The sequence below is a fragment of the Festucalex cinctus genome, chromosome 20 (genome assembly GCF_051991245.1).
Source record: "Festucalex cinctus isolate MCC-2025b chromosome 20, RoL_Fcin_1.0, whole genome shotgun sequence".
NCBI classification, from domain to species: domain Eukaryota; kingdom Metazoa; phylum Chordata; class Actinopteri; order Syngnathiformes; family Syngnathidae; genus Festucalex; species Festucalex cinctus.
In genome coordinates, this window is record NC_135430.1 from 9065794 (window position 1) to 9081253 (window position 15460).

Genomic DNA, 15460 nt, shown 5'->3' on the forward strand with positions numbered 1-15460 from the left:
AAAAAAAAAATGGAATCGAACATCTCTAATTTCCTCCCCTTGAGGTTTATCTATCGCGACTAGCGCCTTAGCTACGTTAGCACACTCGACTCGTATCAATCAAACTCAATTACTGTCTGGCCTTCAGATGTCACACCAACATGCGCACGCGCGCGCACACGCACACACTCAATCCGCGTCGTCTTTTTTAATTTCCTGTTCTGCTCATTTTACTCAGCTTGCTCAACATAGGATTAGCGCTTAATGGAGAAGGAAATGACACAAGTACGTCAACACACACGCCCACGCGCGCACACACACACACACTCCCATAGACGTGACCTCTTACGACCTCATGAGTCCCAGTTTGGCCCACAAAACTTTCTCCAGTCAACTTTTTGGTCACGGCGAAAAAACTGCCAGCGTCCATCTGTGTGCGTGCGTGCGCGCGCGCGGGTCAGATGGTCCGTCTAGACACGCCTGTGCGAGTGTGCGGCGGCAGCGTCTCGGCAGTCTAGCGGAGCAGATCAGGGCGGCGACCCGTCTCACGCTGACGGTGGCGGCGACGGTGCGCCCACACGTCCCGTCGGCGCGCGCACGCGCACGCCGTGACTCACGGTGTGAATCACGGTGCGTGTGTGCGTGCCCGCATTGTGATGATGGGCAAGAGTTAAACAGATTGGACGCTTCGTTGCATGAAGTTTTCTAGCACTCATCGTAGGATGGATGAATGGACTGGTCGCAGGTTGATTTGAGACAAACAATCCCTCAGACAAAGAAAAAAACGCTTGCACACTTGGCTGGGTTTAAAAAAAAAACAAAAAAAAACCTGGGAGCTGCGGAAAAGGTTTATTTTCTTCTTTGGTCTTATTGCGGTTGTTGGAAGTGGACGCCAATGGGAATCTTCCGCCGTTGCCAAACGACAGGAAGCACCAATAACGCGCAAAGACAGAAAAAAACCCCAGAGCGCTTCCAGAAGTCGACCAGAGGAAAGCGGTCACATGACAGGAAGTGGACGGCAACGGAGGGTGGGAAGCGGCAAGGTGCCGCCTGCCCCTTGGCCCGAGACCGACGCCCATTCCACCGTGAGGTTCCCCTTCAAATCGTGAGGAAGACGAGCTGGAGTTCCCGCTGGCCTTTTCCAGCGGGAGCGCTGAGTCACTCTGGCTGACCCGCTCGTGACTCGCGCGTCTGGGAAAGACATCGGAAACGCGTGCGCGCGCACGCAAACACGGTGCAACCGACGTCAAACTTCAAAACAACTTCGGGAACTTCCTCTTTCGCACCTCCGTGTGTACGTGCATCACTCGTGTTAAAGTGGATTCATTAGGAGGATTGATTGGGATTTCAGAATCGTTGTCATTATAGTTAACGAGTTGTTTGGTTTTTTTTGCGCCAAAAATTCAAGAATAAGTCAAACAGGTGTTAGTCCCCCGATCCCCAAACTATAAAATAAAATGAAAAATAAACATCCACAAATAGGTGATTCCCGCAGATGTCAAACCGTGACATAACGGCATGCTGAAGCCACAAAAGTATTTCCACTTAAAGCCTCCAGTGGTTGGAATATATTCCACCAGATAGACAAGGACGACGAGGCGCTCTAAAGTAGCCACGCCGGCCCGAATCCCCGATAAATATGCCGGCTGTTACGTCAGATTGTTTTTTTTTTTCCTCTTCGCTTTCCCACCTCTTCTCCATGACATGCATGCACTCAGGGCGGACACCGAGGGGCTCTAAAGCAGCCATAGCAAACTGAGGGCTGTGCAATTAATCAAAAATCAAAAATTCAATTACAACTTCAATTATTACACTCCACAATTACAAAATCTGCATAAAAAAAGATTATGCATACTAATTTTGAGTTGTTTAAATTTATACATTTGCACCTTTTTTAAATTTTAAAATAACTATTTTAAGAAATTTTGTTTCATCCAAAAGGAACTTGCATAATTAGTGTTTCAAAGAATTTTAAGTCATAATTTTTTTTTATGTTAAACATTTTCTTGCTTCGTACCAAAAAAAAAAAAAAGATCATCATAATTATGATTTCAATTATTACCAAAATAATTATGATTAATATTTTCTTCATAAGCGAGCAGCCCTAATTGAAGCCCCGGTAAACAAGCTGGCTCTCACATCAGACTCATTTTTTTCCCTCTTTGCTTTACCACCTCTTCTCCATGACATTCAGGCACTCAGGGCAGACACCGAGGCACTCTAAATCAGCCACGCCTACCTGTAATGAAAATGCAGTAAAACTGCAAAAATTCTGGCCAAGTCGCGAAGTCAGAGCCTCAAGCGGTCTTTTGACTCGCGAAAAGAGCAAGTTGAGAATGGTGGCCACGCCCCCTGGCCACGCCCACCCGACGATCCATTTGGACATTTTGTGAATTCCTGGCTCGATTCCCGAACACGAGAAGCGACGGCATCATGTGTTTCAGAACGTGCACAGACGGAGTAAACAAAGATGGTGATTCACTCGGCGACGCTGAGCGCGCACAGCTGTATTATGACGGCCTGCTCGCACACAATGTAAACAAGAAACGCGCGCGCGCACGCACAGCTGTCTGATATGCTGATTCACGTTGCGTACGCGTTTCTGATGAAAAGTTAGCGATGGGGCAGCACTCTGGAAAAAGCGGTTAGCACATCCGGCTCACGCTTCTGAGGTTTCGGGTTCGAATCCTCTTTTTGTGTTCTCTCCATGAATGGAATTGGAAACCTATGCCACTGTACATATCGACTGGTCACCAACCAATCACAGGGCACAGGCAGCCAATCATCTGTTGGGAGGAAATTATAATTTTTTTTTTTTTTTTTTTTTTTTTTTTTTTTTAAAGATACGGAATACATTTTCCTTTGTATGGAAGCTTAAAATGTGGAGTTGAGAGAACGTTTGCTCACCGCCCAAAAAACACGTGAGTAAGCGTCCAGTTTTTGTCTTGTCGCAACTTTCAACTCTGCCCATCAGAGTTCGGCTGGAGGTCGGACGGGCGGGGGTGAGTGGTTTTGGGGTGATGCTTGGGGGGTGCGGTGTGTCAGGGTTGAATCGAAGCGAGAGACAAAGATGAGACGGCAAATGAAGGGGGCCCGGCGTGAAGCTAATTGTAGCGCTAAGCTAAAGAAAAGAGGAGGTCACGTGACTTGAGGAGCCAAAAGAATAACAAGAATGCGGGCGGGGGGCACTGGATGGTGGGGGATGTTGTGACTAGACGTTAGGGTGGGGTCCTAACCAACTTCATTAGATGTCGAAAAAAAAGGAAGCGTGACTCACCATCAAAGAGGATTGCTTCATGCCGGGAATCCTTCCTAAAACACACAAAAATCAGACTTAGAAATGAAAAACATTTGATTTATTCTTCAAACCAACTACAGTGGTGGCCATGAGATACAAATTGAATTTGCTACGCAACCACACTTGTAACTGAAAACACCTTGCAAACGGAAAATCAACTTCACTTTGAGTCTCGCCATTTGAACACAGCTCTGTTGGATCCATCTTGTTTCTTGTGAGAAGAACTGGTTGCCATGGTAACCCGGAGTACACATCCTGCCCAGACTGGACCCAGCAGGTGTGTGTGTGTGTTTTGAGGTGTGTTTTAATAGGAAATGCAGCTGCTCCAGCTGCACGCCACCTCCCTCCATCCCTCCCTCCCTCCCTGCGGCCAACGCCAGGAAGTGTTTTCCAGAGAAACTCCCGCTGGACGTCATATGAGGGAGTCCCGGCCCTGCAGCCAGTGCATGCGTGTGAAGACGCGTCTGCCAAGACCACAGCTACTTGGACGGCCACCGCAGACCTTCCTTATTGTCTTCCACATGAAAGACGTCGTGACGACTTTCAAATGCCATCGATCAATCCCAAACTTTTTTTCTCCAGAGGACCACAAACGGAAAATGGGAAAAATGGAAAAATATGCACGAGTCACGTTGACGTTCCATCCCCTTAATTATGAAACGCGTTGGTGCTCAGCAATTACACTGTTAGTTTTCAGTTGTTCCGTTTCAAATTAATATTCCTCAATGAAGTTGTTCCAGCTCCAAACAACCACCACGTGTTTGTCAGGCAGGTTTTTTAAATGTGATGTTTTTTGTAAGCGGAAAACTCAGTAGTTTGCAGAGGGTTTTTTTTTCCCCCATTTTGGCTGAAATATGTGGCTCAACTCTTGAATAGTCACGATACCAAGTAGCAATACCACTCATGCTTTTGATACATAAAATTAATCAAATAAACCAATACAATATTTTTCGCAAAATTGCGTAAGATTAAAGGCTATTTTCAATTTTTCTAATTTCTAAATTATAGCTCTTATTGGGTATCGGTACTGGTATCGGACGCAGTTGATAACACCAATACCTTGAAATAAGGCCGGTTATTGGCCTGAAAACGATACCTAATAAATATCTATAAAGACATACAAAGCCATACTTAAAAAAAAAAATATTGGAGCTCGTTTGAATCTTGATTGAATTGATATGTTTAGTTCTAAATGATACTACTCTGGTGGTACATATTTCAGCCCATAGAAATATGTTAGAGCGGTAGAGCAGGTAGAGCGTTCCCTCGTTTACCGCTGTGGTTACATATTGAGCCATTTTCAGAAGTAAAAAGTTAAGATTTTGTGTAGAAATAATGGGGTAACGTCATTATTTTTCATTTACAATTAATAGCTTTAAAAAGTACATTTTTCTACTTGCTGTCGACTGATGATGACATCACCTGTGCTGAGCAAGTAGGTAACGACCAATCATGGCTCAGTTTACTGACCAAACTCAGAAAACAGGTGAGCCATGATTGGCTGTTACCTTCTTCCTCAGCACAGGTGATGTCATCATCAGTTGATAGCAAGTAGAAAAATTACTTTTAAAGGTATTAATTGTACATGAAAAATAATGAAGTTATCAAATTCATTCTGGACAAAATATGAACTTTTCACTGCTGAAAATTGTTCAATGAGTCAAGTATCCCTTTAATTAAGTAGTCATCTTTATTTTTTTACATTTATTATAAATGTTTTAAGGCTGTAAAACTCCTCATCACACACTTTATACACTTTTCTCATAGAGGTATTTACATTTTCGCACAATTGTCTTGTTTAAAAATTGCACAACAAAATATCTGCACAACAGAGAGGAGCGAACACTGTATTGTAAGTACATATTTGTCTGTACTTTTTATTTACTTTTACTGAAGTACAGAAGTTGAATCAAAACTACTGTTTTGTTGTTGTTGTTGTCGTTTAACGCGGTTTCTGTATATGTACTTCCGAAGTACAGCGTGTGAGTACTTGTGACAGACAGCTGGCCACAAATGGCCCCCCGAGCCGAACTGTGCAGCGGTGTCAAATGCTTCAAATCACTTTTTTTTTTCTTTTTTTTAAATGTTTGGATTTGACTTTTGTGAGTCTCTGAGTGGCTTTCCAGCTGCAGCTGCAAGCCTTCAAAATAAAAGTATCATTGATGTCAGTGTGCCTGCGATCGGCATCAGGAGGCAAAAAAAAAAAAAAAGCCTCCGGTTCCTGCACGCGCTCCAGATGTGAGACAGTCAGGGACACTTAAAGAGCTGATGACTTACGTACATCCGAAGGGGTCAGCGATCAGCCATCCGGCCGCTCGGGCCTCCGCGCCTCGCCTCAGCTTCCTGTCCGCACGTCACGGGTCTGGCGTTGTTGTTGTGACGGCTAGCGGAATGACAGTTAGCGTTAGCATTGGGCCTGCGGTCATTATAATCGTCTGGAGCAGATTGGGTTTGTTTTCAGGAGAAGGCGCTCACTTTTTTTTCACGGCTTTTTCAGCAGCAACATCTTGTTGACGTATAACAAAATAAATCCAGAGGTGGCAAAATTAGTCACGTGCTGTCCTTATGTACAAAGTCCATGTCAAAAACAGACTCTGGGAACAGTAGTAGTACTATTTCAACTCTTTTACTGAAAGGGAAGTCAACCGAAAAAAAATGTTTTTACAAAAATATGCTCTATGTGGCCTAAACAACATTCACCATTTTGTTGTCGACCGAAAATGACATCACAGTTGCTCAGGTAATGACCAATCACGGCTCACCTGTTTTCTGAAGCTGAGCCATGATTGGGTGTAGAATATAAAACACACAAAGTGCAGATTTCTATTTTCAAATGTCAAGTATAAAATCATCAGGAAAATTAATACTCAAGTCAAGTCCAGTTCTCAAGTATTCGTAATTGATTACTTCCTACCACTAAACGATTTGGCTAGCAACCAATCAGCACACTCGGTTCTGGGCCACGGCTCCCGACTCCAGCAGCTCCTTGATGATGTCATCGCTATAGGCCAAGGCATCCCGCAGCACCTGCACCGTGTGCTGGCCAATCACAGGAGGGGGCGTGGGCTCACTGTGGGTGAAGCTGCTGTAGCGAACCGCTGGACCTGTGCCAAGAGTGACATCATGTGACACGTGGCGGGAAATATAGCTAGCTAGCGCCTTTAGTGCAGTACCACCTTGTGCCACAAACATGCCGGGCAGCACTGAGCTCAACTGGAAGCGATTCGGTGGAATTGACGGCAAGGAAAAGCGGACACGTTTGTTTAGCGCGATGTGTTAGCATTAAGCTAGCGGAATTTCATTCAATGAGATGATAGGATTTGATTGAACATTTTTGTGTTTAAATATAAAATGTTTCATTTTTATTTTTTTATTTTTATGGGGCCATTTTCCAGTAAAGCAAGCACTCATTGAGGTGGAGAAGTGATTCAGCTTTTTTCAGGACGGGAAAAAAAAAATAATCTTTTTTTTTCATGACAGTTATGAATAGTGTCTATTATTTGCAGTTTTTTTTTTATAGCGGGGGTCCACTGTAAAAAAAATAATAAAAAAAAATAATAATTTTAATAAATGTAAATGTGTTTAAAGGGCTCCAACTAGTTTTTCAACTGACACGATGGTGAGTCGCCACTCACAGAAAAAGTTTAGAGTTAGAAGTTGAATTGGATGAAATGTAAAGGAGTCGTGAAAGCTGACGTCACGGATGACGCCTGCGACCTTCCCCGCCGCCTCCTCCTCCTCACTCTTCATCATCGTATTGTCTGTCTGACACTTTGCTTCCGCTACAGACTGACAAATGAAGGCGGGAATAAAAACAACTTACAGATGACAGTGGGAACGATTCCCCCCCCCCCAGTAAAGAAAACATTAAAAGTGGCACTAATGAGCTCAACTCATACACTGTGTGAGTGTGCGTGTGTGCGCTGACCAGGCACGGTGATGCGTCCTGCGGTGGGATGTTTCATCTCCTGCATGAGCCCGTTGTGTTTCACCTGCACAAACACACACACATACCATTACATCATCCTATTTTTGTTTTTTTTTCATTTGCATATTTGACTTCTTCTCCTGCTCAATAAATTGCCAAAAGTGAGCTGGCCGTCGTGACGCTCACAGAAACTTAATCGAATGCAGTTAATTTTTTTGAACGATGAACGCTATAAATAATTAAAATTAATCTCCAGAGTTCACACTTTGATTTGACAGCCATAAAAGTATGCGTGGCATTGGTACTTGGTATTAGGGATGTAACAATAATGGCAATATCGCAATATGAAATCTGCCACAATATATCCTCGTGGTCAAGTCACGATATTAAAAGCAGCACATCTGATAAAGGCAGTTGATTTCCATTTGTACAGTTATAGCACCCTCTGGTGGCTAGTTCTTTAGTGGTTTAATTTTCACAAGGCATGTTTTGGCCCTTCTATGTTTAAAAGCCACGCTATTGGTCAGATGAAGGGCCGCTTAATATGCTTGTGAAGGGAGTCAATATATGGAGGAACTCAATATTAAGGATGTAACAATATACAAACATCACAATACGATATCACGATATGAAGGTCACGATGCGATAATTATCACGATATTGTGGGGAGAAAAAAAAAAGGTCACATTATTGTAAAAAATTAGGTCATACTAAAAAAACAAAATATTGTGCTTTGGTACATTACAGCAATGCATATAAACAACCTACAATCTCTAATAACACTTCATATTGAGGCACTTACTTGCTAATGCATGTACACATTGAGTTCCTCCACATATTGACACGGTTCACAAGCATATGACATGCCCTTTCATCTAACCAATAGCGGGGATTTTAAACATAAAAGGGCCAAAACATGCATTGTTAAAATTAAACTGCACTAAAAAAACTAGGCACCAGAGGGTGCTAGAACTGCACAAATGGGAATCAACCCAACTTTTTCCAAAGATGTGCTGCTTTTAATATCGTGACATGATGACGACGATATATGGCAGTTGTAATATTGCAATATCGCGATATTGCCATTATCATTACATCCCTAGCGTGCATTAGCAAGTAATTGCCTCAATATTAAGTGTTATTAGAGAATTTAGGTTGTTTATATGCATTGTTGTAATGTACAAAAGTACAATATTTTTTTTAGTATAAGGTCATTTTTTTAACAATGTGACCATTTAATGCATCGCCAACCTCCCCACAATATCGTGATAATTATCGTATTGTGACCTTCATATCATGATAATATCATATAGTGATTTTTGTATATCGTGACATCCCCACTTGGTATCGAGGACTACTCAAGATTTGAGTACTCATACTTGTAAGATACAAGTATGAGTACTCAAATCTTGAGTAGTCCTCGATACAAGTTGCATCGGTCTGGGGGAAAGAAAAAAAAATAGTATCGAACATCTCTACTCGTAAGTCAAGGCCGAACTGTAGTGATGATTGACAGCCCGTGGGTGTCAAAAACAGGAGCCGGCCGGTCAGGTCCAGATGTGCTGCAGATGTGCTCCAGAGCGGGACGGAGCCTTCACGTGCACACGCAAGACGACAACAGAACCCAAATGTCTTCCGACGCTCACACGAGCTCCTTCGATCCAAAAGTGACTCACGAGTTTCAAGTGTGTCTGATTACACGCATGTGTGTGTGCCATGTTAGCTGCTTGTTATGCGGGGTATCATTGCATCCATATGGCCGTCGCGCTTACACACACACACGCGCACGCACGCACGCACCTTGTTCTTCTCAACGATTTTCCAGCTCGTCATGCAAACAAGTCAAAAGTCGTTAAGGGTGAAGACTGCGAGGCGTGTGTGACACGAACATGAAGGAGGTGAAACATGGAAGCCACGATGATGATGATGATGATGACAATGACGGGTTGCTTCACTTAACTTTTCCATGGCTGCTTTCAGCCGTTTTGCAGCGCCAGAGAGGTGGGTGACTCTACTCACGAAGTTTGACTCAAGGCAAACTTAACTCACCAATTTTTGGTCTCACTTATGCTAAACCTGGAGAAGTTTTTTTTTTTTTTTTTTTTTCCCCTCAATGGCTGGTCCATCTCTGCGATTGGCTGGCAGGTCCAGGGTGTCCCCCGCCTACTGCCCAGAGCCAGCTGAGATAGGCGCCAGCACCCCCCGCGACCCTTGTGAGGAATAAGCGGTCAAGAAAATGGATGGATGGATGGGTGGCTGGTCCATTTGTGACATCACAACGGTGTGCACCTGTCAGTTTCATCGGGCGGTCTTTAAGACGTGGGACTGAAAGGCTCGACTTGAACTACACAACTTAAAAATTTGTATTTTCGAGAATGTTTTTGCTTTAGAAAGGAAAGAAAGGGAGGGGAACAAACAAAGAAGAAAATCACATTTATATTTTATTTTAGTCTTACGTTAATTCAGGAAGACAAGAATTGTCGTGTGCTGAAGGTTGGATCCCAAAGCGCAGACACAAATAAGGTCTTAACTATTTATTCACATCGAGAGGCGTACAACTAACTTGACTCGACGAGAAACAAAGAGTTGCACAGAGGGACAGAAAGCAATCATCCGGCAAACACAAACAATTCTCAGAACGCTAGTACAGACAGTGAATCGATCTGATTGGTTATCACTAAGTAAAGGATTAAAGATTGACATCGCACAGGTCCTGACATCACATAGCATCTTTCCAGTTGAAACCAGATGATGGTTACATCAGTACAAAACAGACACTTGACCTCACGGTCATGAACCTAAACTTAACAGGTCATGATCTCAAACATAACCCTGGCGTGACCCCAGACATGACAAGAATGGCAATGGCATTAAGGTTTACGAGTCAAACATAATAGACGACATCTGACTTCCCCGGACATTAAAATTACAGTTTAGCTCACCAATAGCTTTATAAACAAGAACGAAGTTTCAACTGCGTTTAAAGTGTAGGTCAACCCAAAAAGTTTCTTTACAATATTTTGTTCTATGTAGCCCCACTAGTCTAAACACAATATTCTGATTAATATTGGATTTGTGGAAGGTGAGTTAAGCGTCAAAATCCATTCGTTTTTATCCATCTCAGGGGGCGGCCATTTTGCACACTTGCTGTTGACTGAAAATGACATCACAGTTAGGGATGTAACGATATAGAAATGTCATGATACGATATAACGATATGAAGCTCACGATACGATAATTATCACGATATTGTTGGGGAGGTTGGCGATATTTAAAAAAGGTCACAATATTGTAAAAAACATGAGGTCATACTAAAAAAAAGCACAATATTGTGCTTTTGTCCATAACATCGTTACTATTATTATTATTTTTATTATTATGTTATGTTAATGCATGCACACATTGAGTTCGTCCACAGTGTAGATTTTAAACATAGAAGGGCCAAAACATTCTTAATAAAAATTAAATTAAACTAAAAAAAAACTAGCCACCAGAGGGTGCTAGAACTGCACAAATGGAAATCAACCTGACTTTTTTTTTTTTTTAAATGATGTGCTGCATTTAAATATCGTGAACATGACGCGACGATATTGTGGCAGTTTTAATATCACGATTTCACGATATTTTGCTTATCGTTACATCCCTAATCACAGTTGTTCAGGACTCGGGTCAACATAGTTAGAAAACAGGTGAACCTTGATTGGTCATTGCCATATAGACCAATCATGGCCTCACCTGTTTTCTGACGCTTAGCTGTGATTGGTCATCACTTGAGCTATGAGAAACATTGATGGCATTTTCAGACAGCAAGTGACAGAATGGCCGCCCCTTGAGATGGATAGAAACGGGTACATTTTGCTGCTTAATTCATATTCTACAAACGTAATAGTAATCAGAATGCTGTATAACATATTGTAAAGAAAGTATTGTAAAGAAATGTACTCGCCTAGTCCTAAAAATAATGCACAATACAGACTGTTTTGGGACCATTAAAATGTTGTGCGATTAAAAATGCCTTAGTAGCACATACATGTTGTGGTGAAGCACGAGTTTAACACCCGACTTTCTTTTTTTTTTTTAGCAGGGATATGACTTGACTTAATTTTTGACAGTAACTTGGGACCTGTTTGGAAGTTGCCGGTTAAAACTTGCACATACTCGACTTGACTTGCACTTGACAATGACGGCAGCGCGAGGAGCAAACGAGGCGACGCGTACAGTAGCGACGCAGGCCAACTCTGACGATGACTTCTTCACCTTCGTCTCTTTTCACGCCTCTTCTTCCTCTTTATCCCCTTCCCCACCCTTGGGAGCCTTTGAAGCCAAGTGTGGCGGTCCATTAAGTCGACTAAGCAGCCCCACCCCCCCCCCACCCGGGAGCGCGCGGGCCTGCTGTTACATCACGTCAGCGCAACATCAAGGCGCAGGGTGGGGGGGGCGGTGGGGAGTGTTGAGGGGGCGCCAATGCGCAGCGACGAAAAAGAAGATCTGAGGTTGCTTGAACCTGCTGCTCCGGCTTTGACCTCGGCTATCAAAAGCAGCCGCGTGTGTGCATGTGTTGCATAAAGCGCATGAATTATGCTCCTCATCACTCGCCCGCATCGGCGGGCCAAGCGGGACTTCCGGTCCTCCTGCTGCTGCTTCTTCGTCAGCTCCTGCGTGAACCTTGACCTTCTCATTTGACATTCTTCCATCCAGTGCCTTCTAATGCAGCCCTTTGTAACTGTTGTCACCTTGGGAACCTCAATTTCTTTCCCATTGTTGAGACCCACTTTTCCAGAAGTTAAGAACAAAGAAAAGGCATGTTCAGAAGTAGTTTTTGAAATCTTGTGTATGATGTTCCCCGCTAGATCACATCTCATCGTTCGCACCCCCACAGAATTTTAATTTTAAATGTTTCTTTTACAACGACATATTAGGGCCACAATGTACATATATATATATATATATATATATATATATATATATATATATATATATATATATATATATATTTAGAGTGGGGTAATTTTCAGAGAAAAAACTAAAAATGAACGAGAGAAACGAATATTATAAAGTAGCAAATTTGCAAGAAAAAAAAATACATTTACGAGAAATAAACTAAAGACATTATAAACTGGCAAATTTGAGTGATGATGACACAATGGCCCTAAAACGTAGGCAGTGCCTCTTCAAAATGTGAATGCTTAATACTTAGTACTTAGTTGGCACAAACACCCGAGTAGGCTACGTGTATTACATGCAAGTTTCGTATTTCTTTTTTTTTTTTGTTGCAAATCTGCAAATTTATTTATTGTAAATTTGTGAGTTTTTTTTCTTGTAAATTTGTCACTTTATAAAGTTACAAATATTTGATTTTTCTGCGATTTTTTTGAAATTTTTTCTCGCAAATTTTCCACTTATTAATGTCGCAAATATTTGAGGTTTTTTTTGTAAATTTGTTAGATTTTTTTCTCGCAAATTTGCCACTTGAATGTAACAAATAATTGATTTTTTTTCTTGTAAATTTGTGAGTTTTTTTCGCATAATTCTAAGGTTTTTTTCGCGCAGATTTGCCACTTTATAATGTGTCTATTTTTGTTGTTGTTGTAAATGTTAGTTTTTTTTCTCACAAATTTGCAACTTGAATGTCACAAATATTTGAGTTTTTTCTTGTAAATTTGTGAGTTGTTTTTTTTCTCAGAATATTACTTTCCTCTCTAAAAAAAACAAAACAAAAAAAAATAGATATTTATATGTGACCCTAATACGCCGTCGTAGTAGTAAGGCAGGAGTGAATTTAGAGTTGCGCCTTCATTGTAATACCACATTGTGCCACAACATGCCTACTGCACTGAGCTCTAGTGGAAGAGATGCAGAGGCATTCATAACTCAACATATTCCCACATGTTGGAATATTTAGCATGAAGGAGAGAAGCCCAATTCCCTTCAGGAAGCTCTCGAGAGCCTTTATGGATCCCCAGAGACAAAACAAGTTGACGCGGTCCTGTAAAGACGACGTCGACAAGACGGTAACGTGCGCGTCAAGCAGCTCGGCGGCCCGTCACGTCCATCAGGCTCGTCCCGCATGCCGACATCCAGCGAGCGCTTAGCGAACGCTGCCGCAGAGCCCGTTTGACAGATTGCGAGTCCTCCGACTCCAAGTGTAATTCTTCACCGGAATGTCATCCAGTGTGTGACAGAGCGAGAGGCTTCTGGGAACGTTCAGCCCAACGAACGGAGCTCTTCAAAGCATCTGGTCATCATCTTCAGCCCATTTGCTTGACTGATGCCGTGTTGCTCGGATTTATGTAATATTCCACCAACATCTTTCTTTTGAAGCGTCGTCGCTGTAAAACATTCGCCGTGAGCACATAATGTTGGATAAACAAGATAGCTCACATGCGAGCTGGCTAGCGTGCGAGTACTTTTTCCTTCGCCGACATGCTTGCAGTCAAATCAGAATTTGAATTATCCTTATTGGCAAAGTAAACACAAAAACACACACTCGGATAAGGGCCAAAGGCCTAAGGAAAAAATATATGAGTGACTGATGCCCTCAAGTGCCTCCAAGTGCCACAAAATCCTGCATCTTGTGGCACTCACTTTTTTTTTTTTTTTTTATGAAAGGCTATTGATTTAGCTTAAAAAAAAAAAAAGTTCCTGTACTTCACATCCACTGATCAGAATATAAAGGGTCAGGCAAAATGATCTGACACATTTGTAGGTTTAATAAAAGACAAAGTAAAGAAACAAAAAAAAGTGTTTTTATTTTCGAAAAGTACATATAATACGTTTTTGTTTTCTTCCTCTATAGTGCCATTATTTTTTGTTTCTTTTTCAGTTGATGCCATGAATTGGACTGGTGAACACCGCGCTTTCATTGTGGAAACGTTTATCAAAACAAACTCATCTGTAACTGCAACACAACAAGCGTTCAGTTTGCACTTCAAACTTCCCGTACCAGCTTGTAACACCAACACGACAGTGTGTAGACAATAACGGATCCCAATTGACTGATTCAATTTTCAAAATCTAATGAAACAGAATGGCATTATATATATTTTTCGAAAATAAAAACACTTTTTTGTTTCTTTACTTTGTCTTTTATTAAACCTACATATGTGTCAGATCATTTTGCCTGAACCTCTAATACTGGATAGCCGCTAGACTTTTGAAGTCGCGAGTCCGCCATAATGCTCCTCCCAAGAAACGTTTCTCAGCATACGTACTTAGTAGAAACAGCATCATTTTTTGGAGTTTTAGGAATTTGTTAAACATAAACAGGAAGACTTCAGATATATTCACAACTTGCCATAAATAAATACATGTATAAATTATATGCTTAATGATGTTTAGTATAGGAGGAAACATTTTTTGTTTTTTTTAATTAAAGAAATAACTAATTCGGGGCGGCACAGCGGATGAGTGGTTAGCACGTCCGCCTCCCAGTTCTGAGGACTCGGGTTCAAGTCTAGGCTCCAGCCTTCCTGGGTGGAGTATGCATGTTCTCCTCTCCCCGTGCCTGCGTGGGTCTTCTCCGGGTACTCCGGTCTCCTCCCACATTCCAAAGACATGCATGGCAGGTTCATTGGGCGCTCCGAGTTGTCCCTAGGTGTGCTTGTGAGTGTGGATGGTTGTTCGTATCTGTGTGCCCTGCGATTGGCTGGCAACCAGTCCAGGGTGTACCCCGCCTACTGCCCAAAGCCAGCTGAGATAGGCTCCAGCAACCCCCGCGACCCTTGTGAGGAATAAGCAGTCAAGAAGATGGATGGACGGATAACTAATTCAACAAAAGACGCCTCTGCCAAATCTAATATTGTGGTCTAAGGAACTGAGCGATAAAAGAAAAATGTGGTTATCAAAGCAACATATGGCGTCCACGTGTTAATTTTTTATTTATTTAAACCTGTTAAAAAATAGTGAGCACCCAGCACAAACCACCCCATCCTGCCTCTGGCCTGATACTGCCTATGAGGTGTATATGTCTCATCTGGACGTATACCGTATAGTTTATACAGTAGTCTGCTCACGAGGTGGGAGTAACAAGATGGCTGCCCTGTGACTTCAACGGCTTGCACTTGCGTGTATGGGTTACCGGCTATCCAGTCATATATACAGGTCAGTGTTCACACCACTTAACAATCCCTCAGTAAATTTATCCATAAGGTTCTACAACCAACTCCTCTTTCAAACGGGCAGAGGTCAACCCAAGATGAGGGCAACCCAGCCTCAGCCAACGAAACACTTGAATGGCAGAGTACCACCCGGCGCCG

At 42.3% G+C, this 15460-nt stretch overlaps 1 protein-coding gene across 2 annotated transcripts in view; it reads right to left on the reverse strand.

Annotated features, from left to right (window-relative positions):
• The window catches only part of sugct (succinyl-CoA:glutarate-CoA transferase), a 35716-nt gene that overhangs the window by 4461 nt on the left and 15795 nt on the right, over positions 1-15460 (reverse strand). For both annotated transcript variants that reach the window (XM_077509738.1, XM_077509737.1), the window contains exons 13-16: positions 7206-7269; positions 6192-6381; positions 5555-5660; positions 3257-3291 (exon numbers count right to left, since the gene is read on the reverse strand). In XM_077509738.1, coding sequence (XP_077365864.1) covers positions 6218-6381; positions 7206-7269 — 228 coding nt within the window. In that variant the 3' untranslated portion in view covers positions 3257-3291; positions 5555-5660; positions 6192-6217. The remainder of the gene's footprint in view (positions 1-3256; positions 3292-5554; positions 5661-6191; positions 6382-7205; positions 7270-15460) is intronic.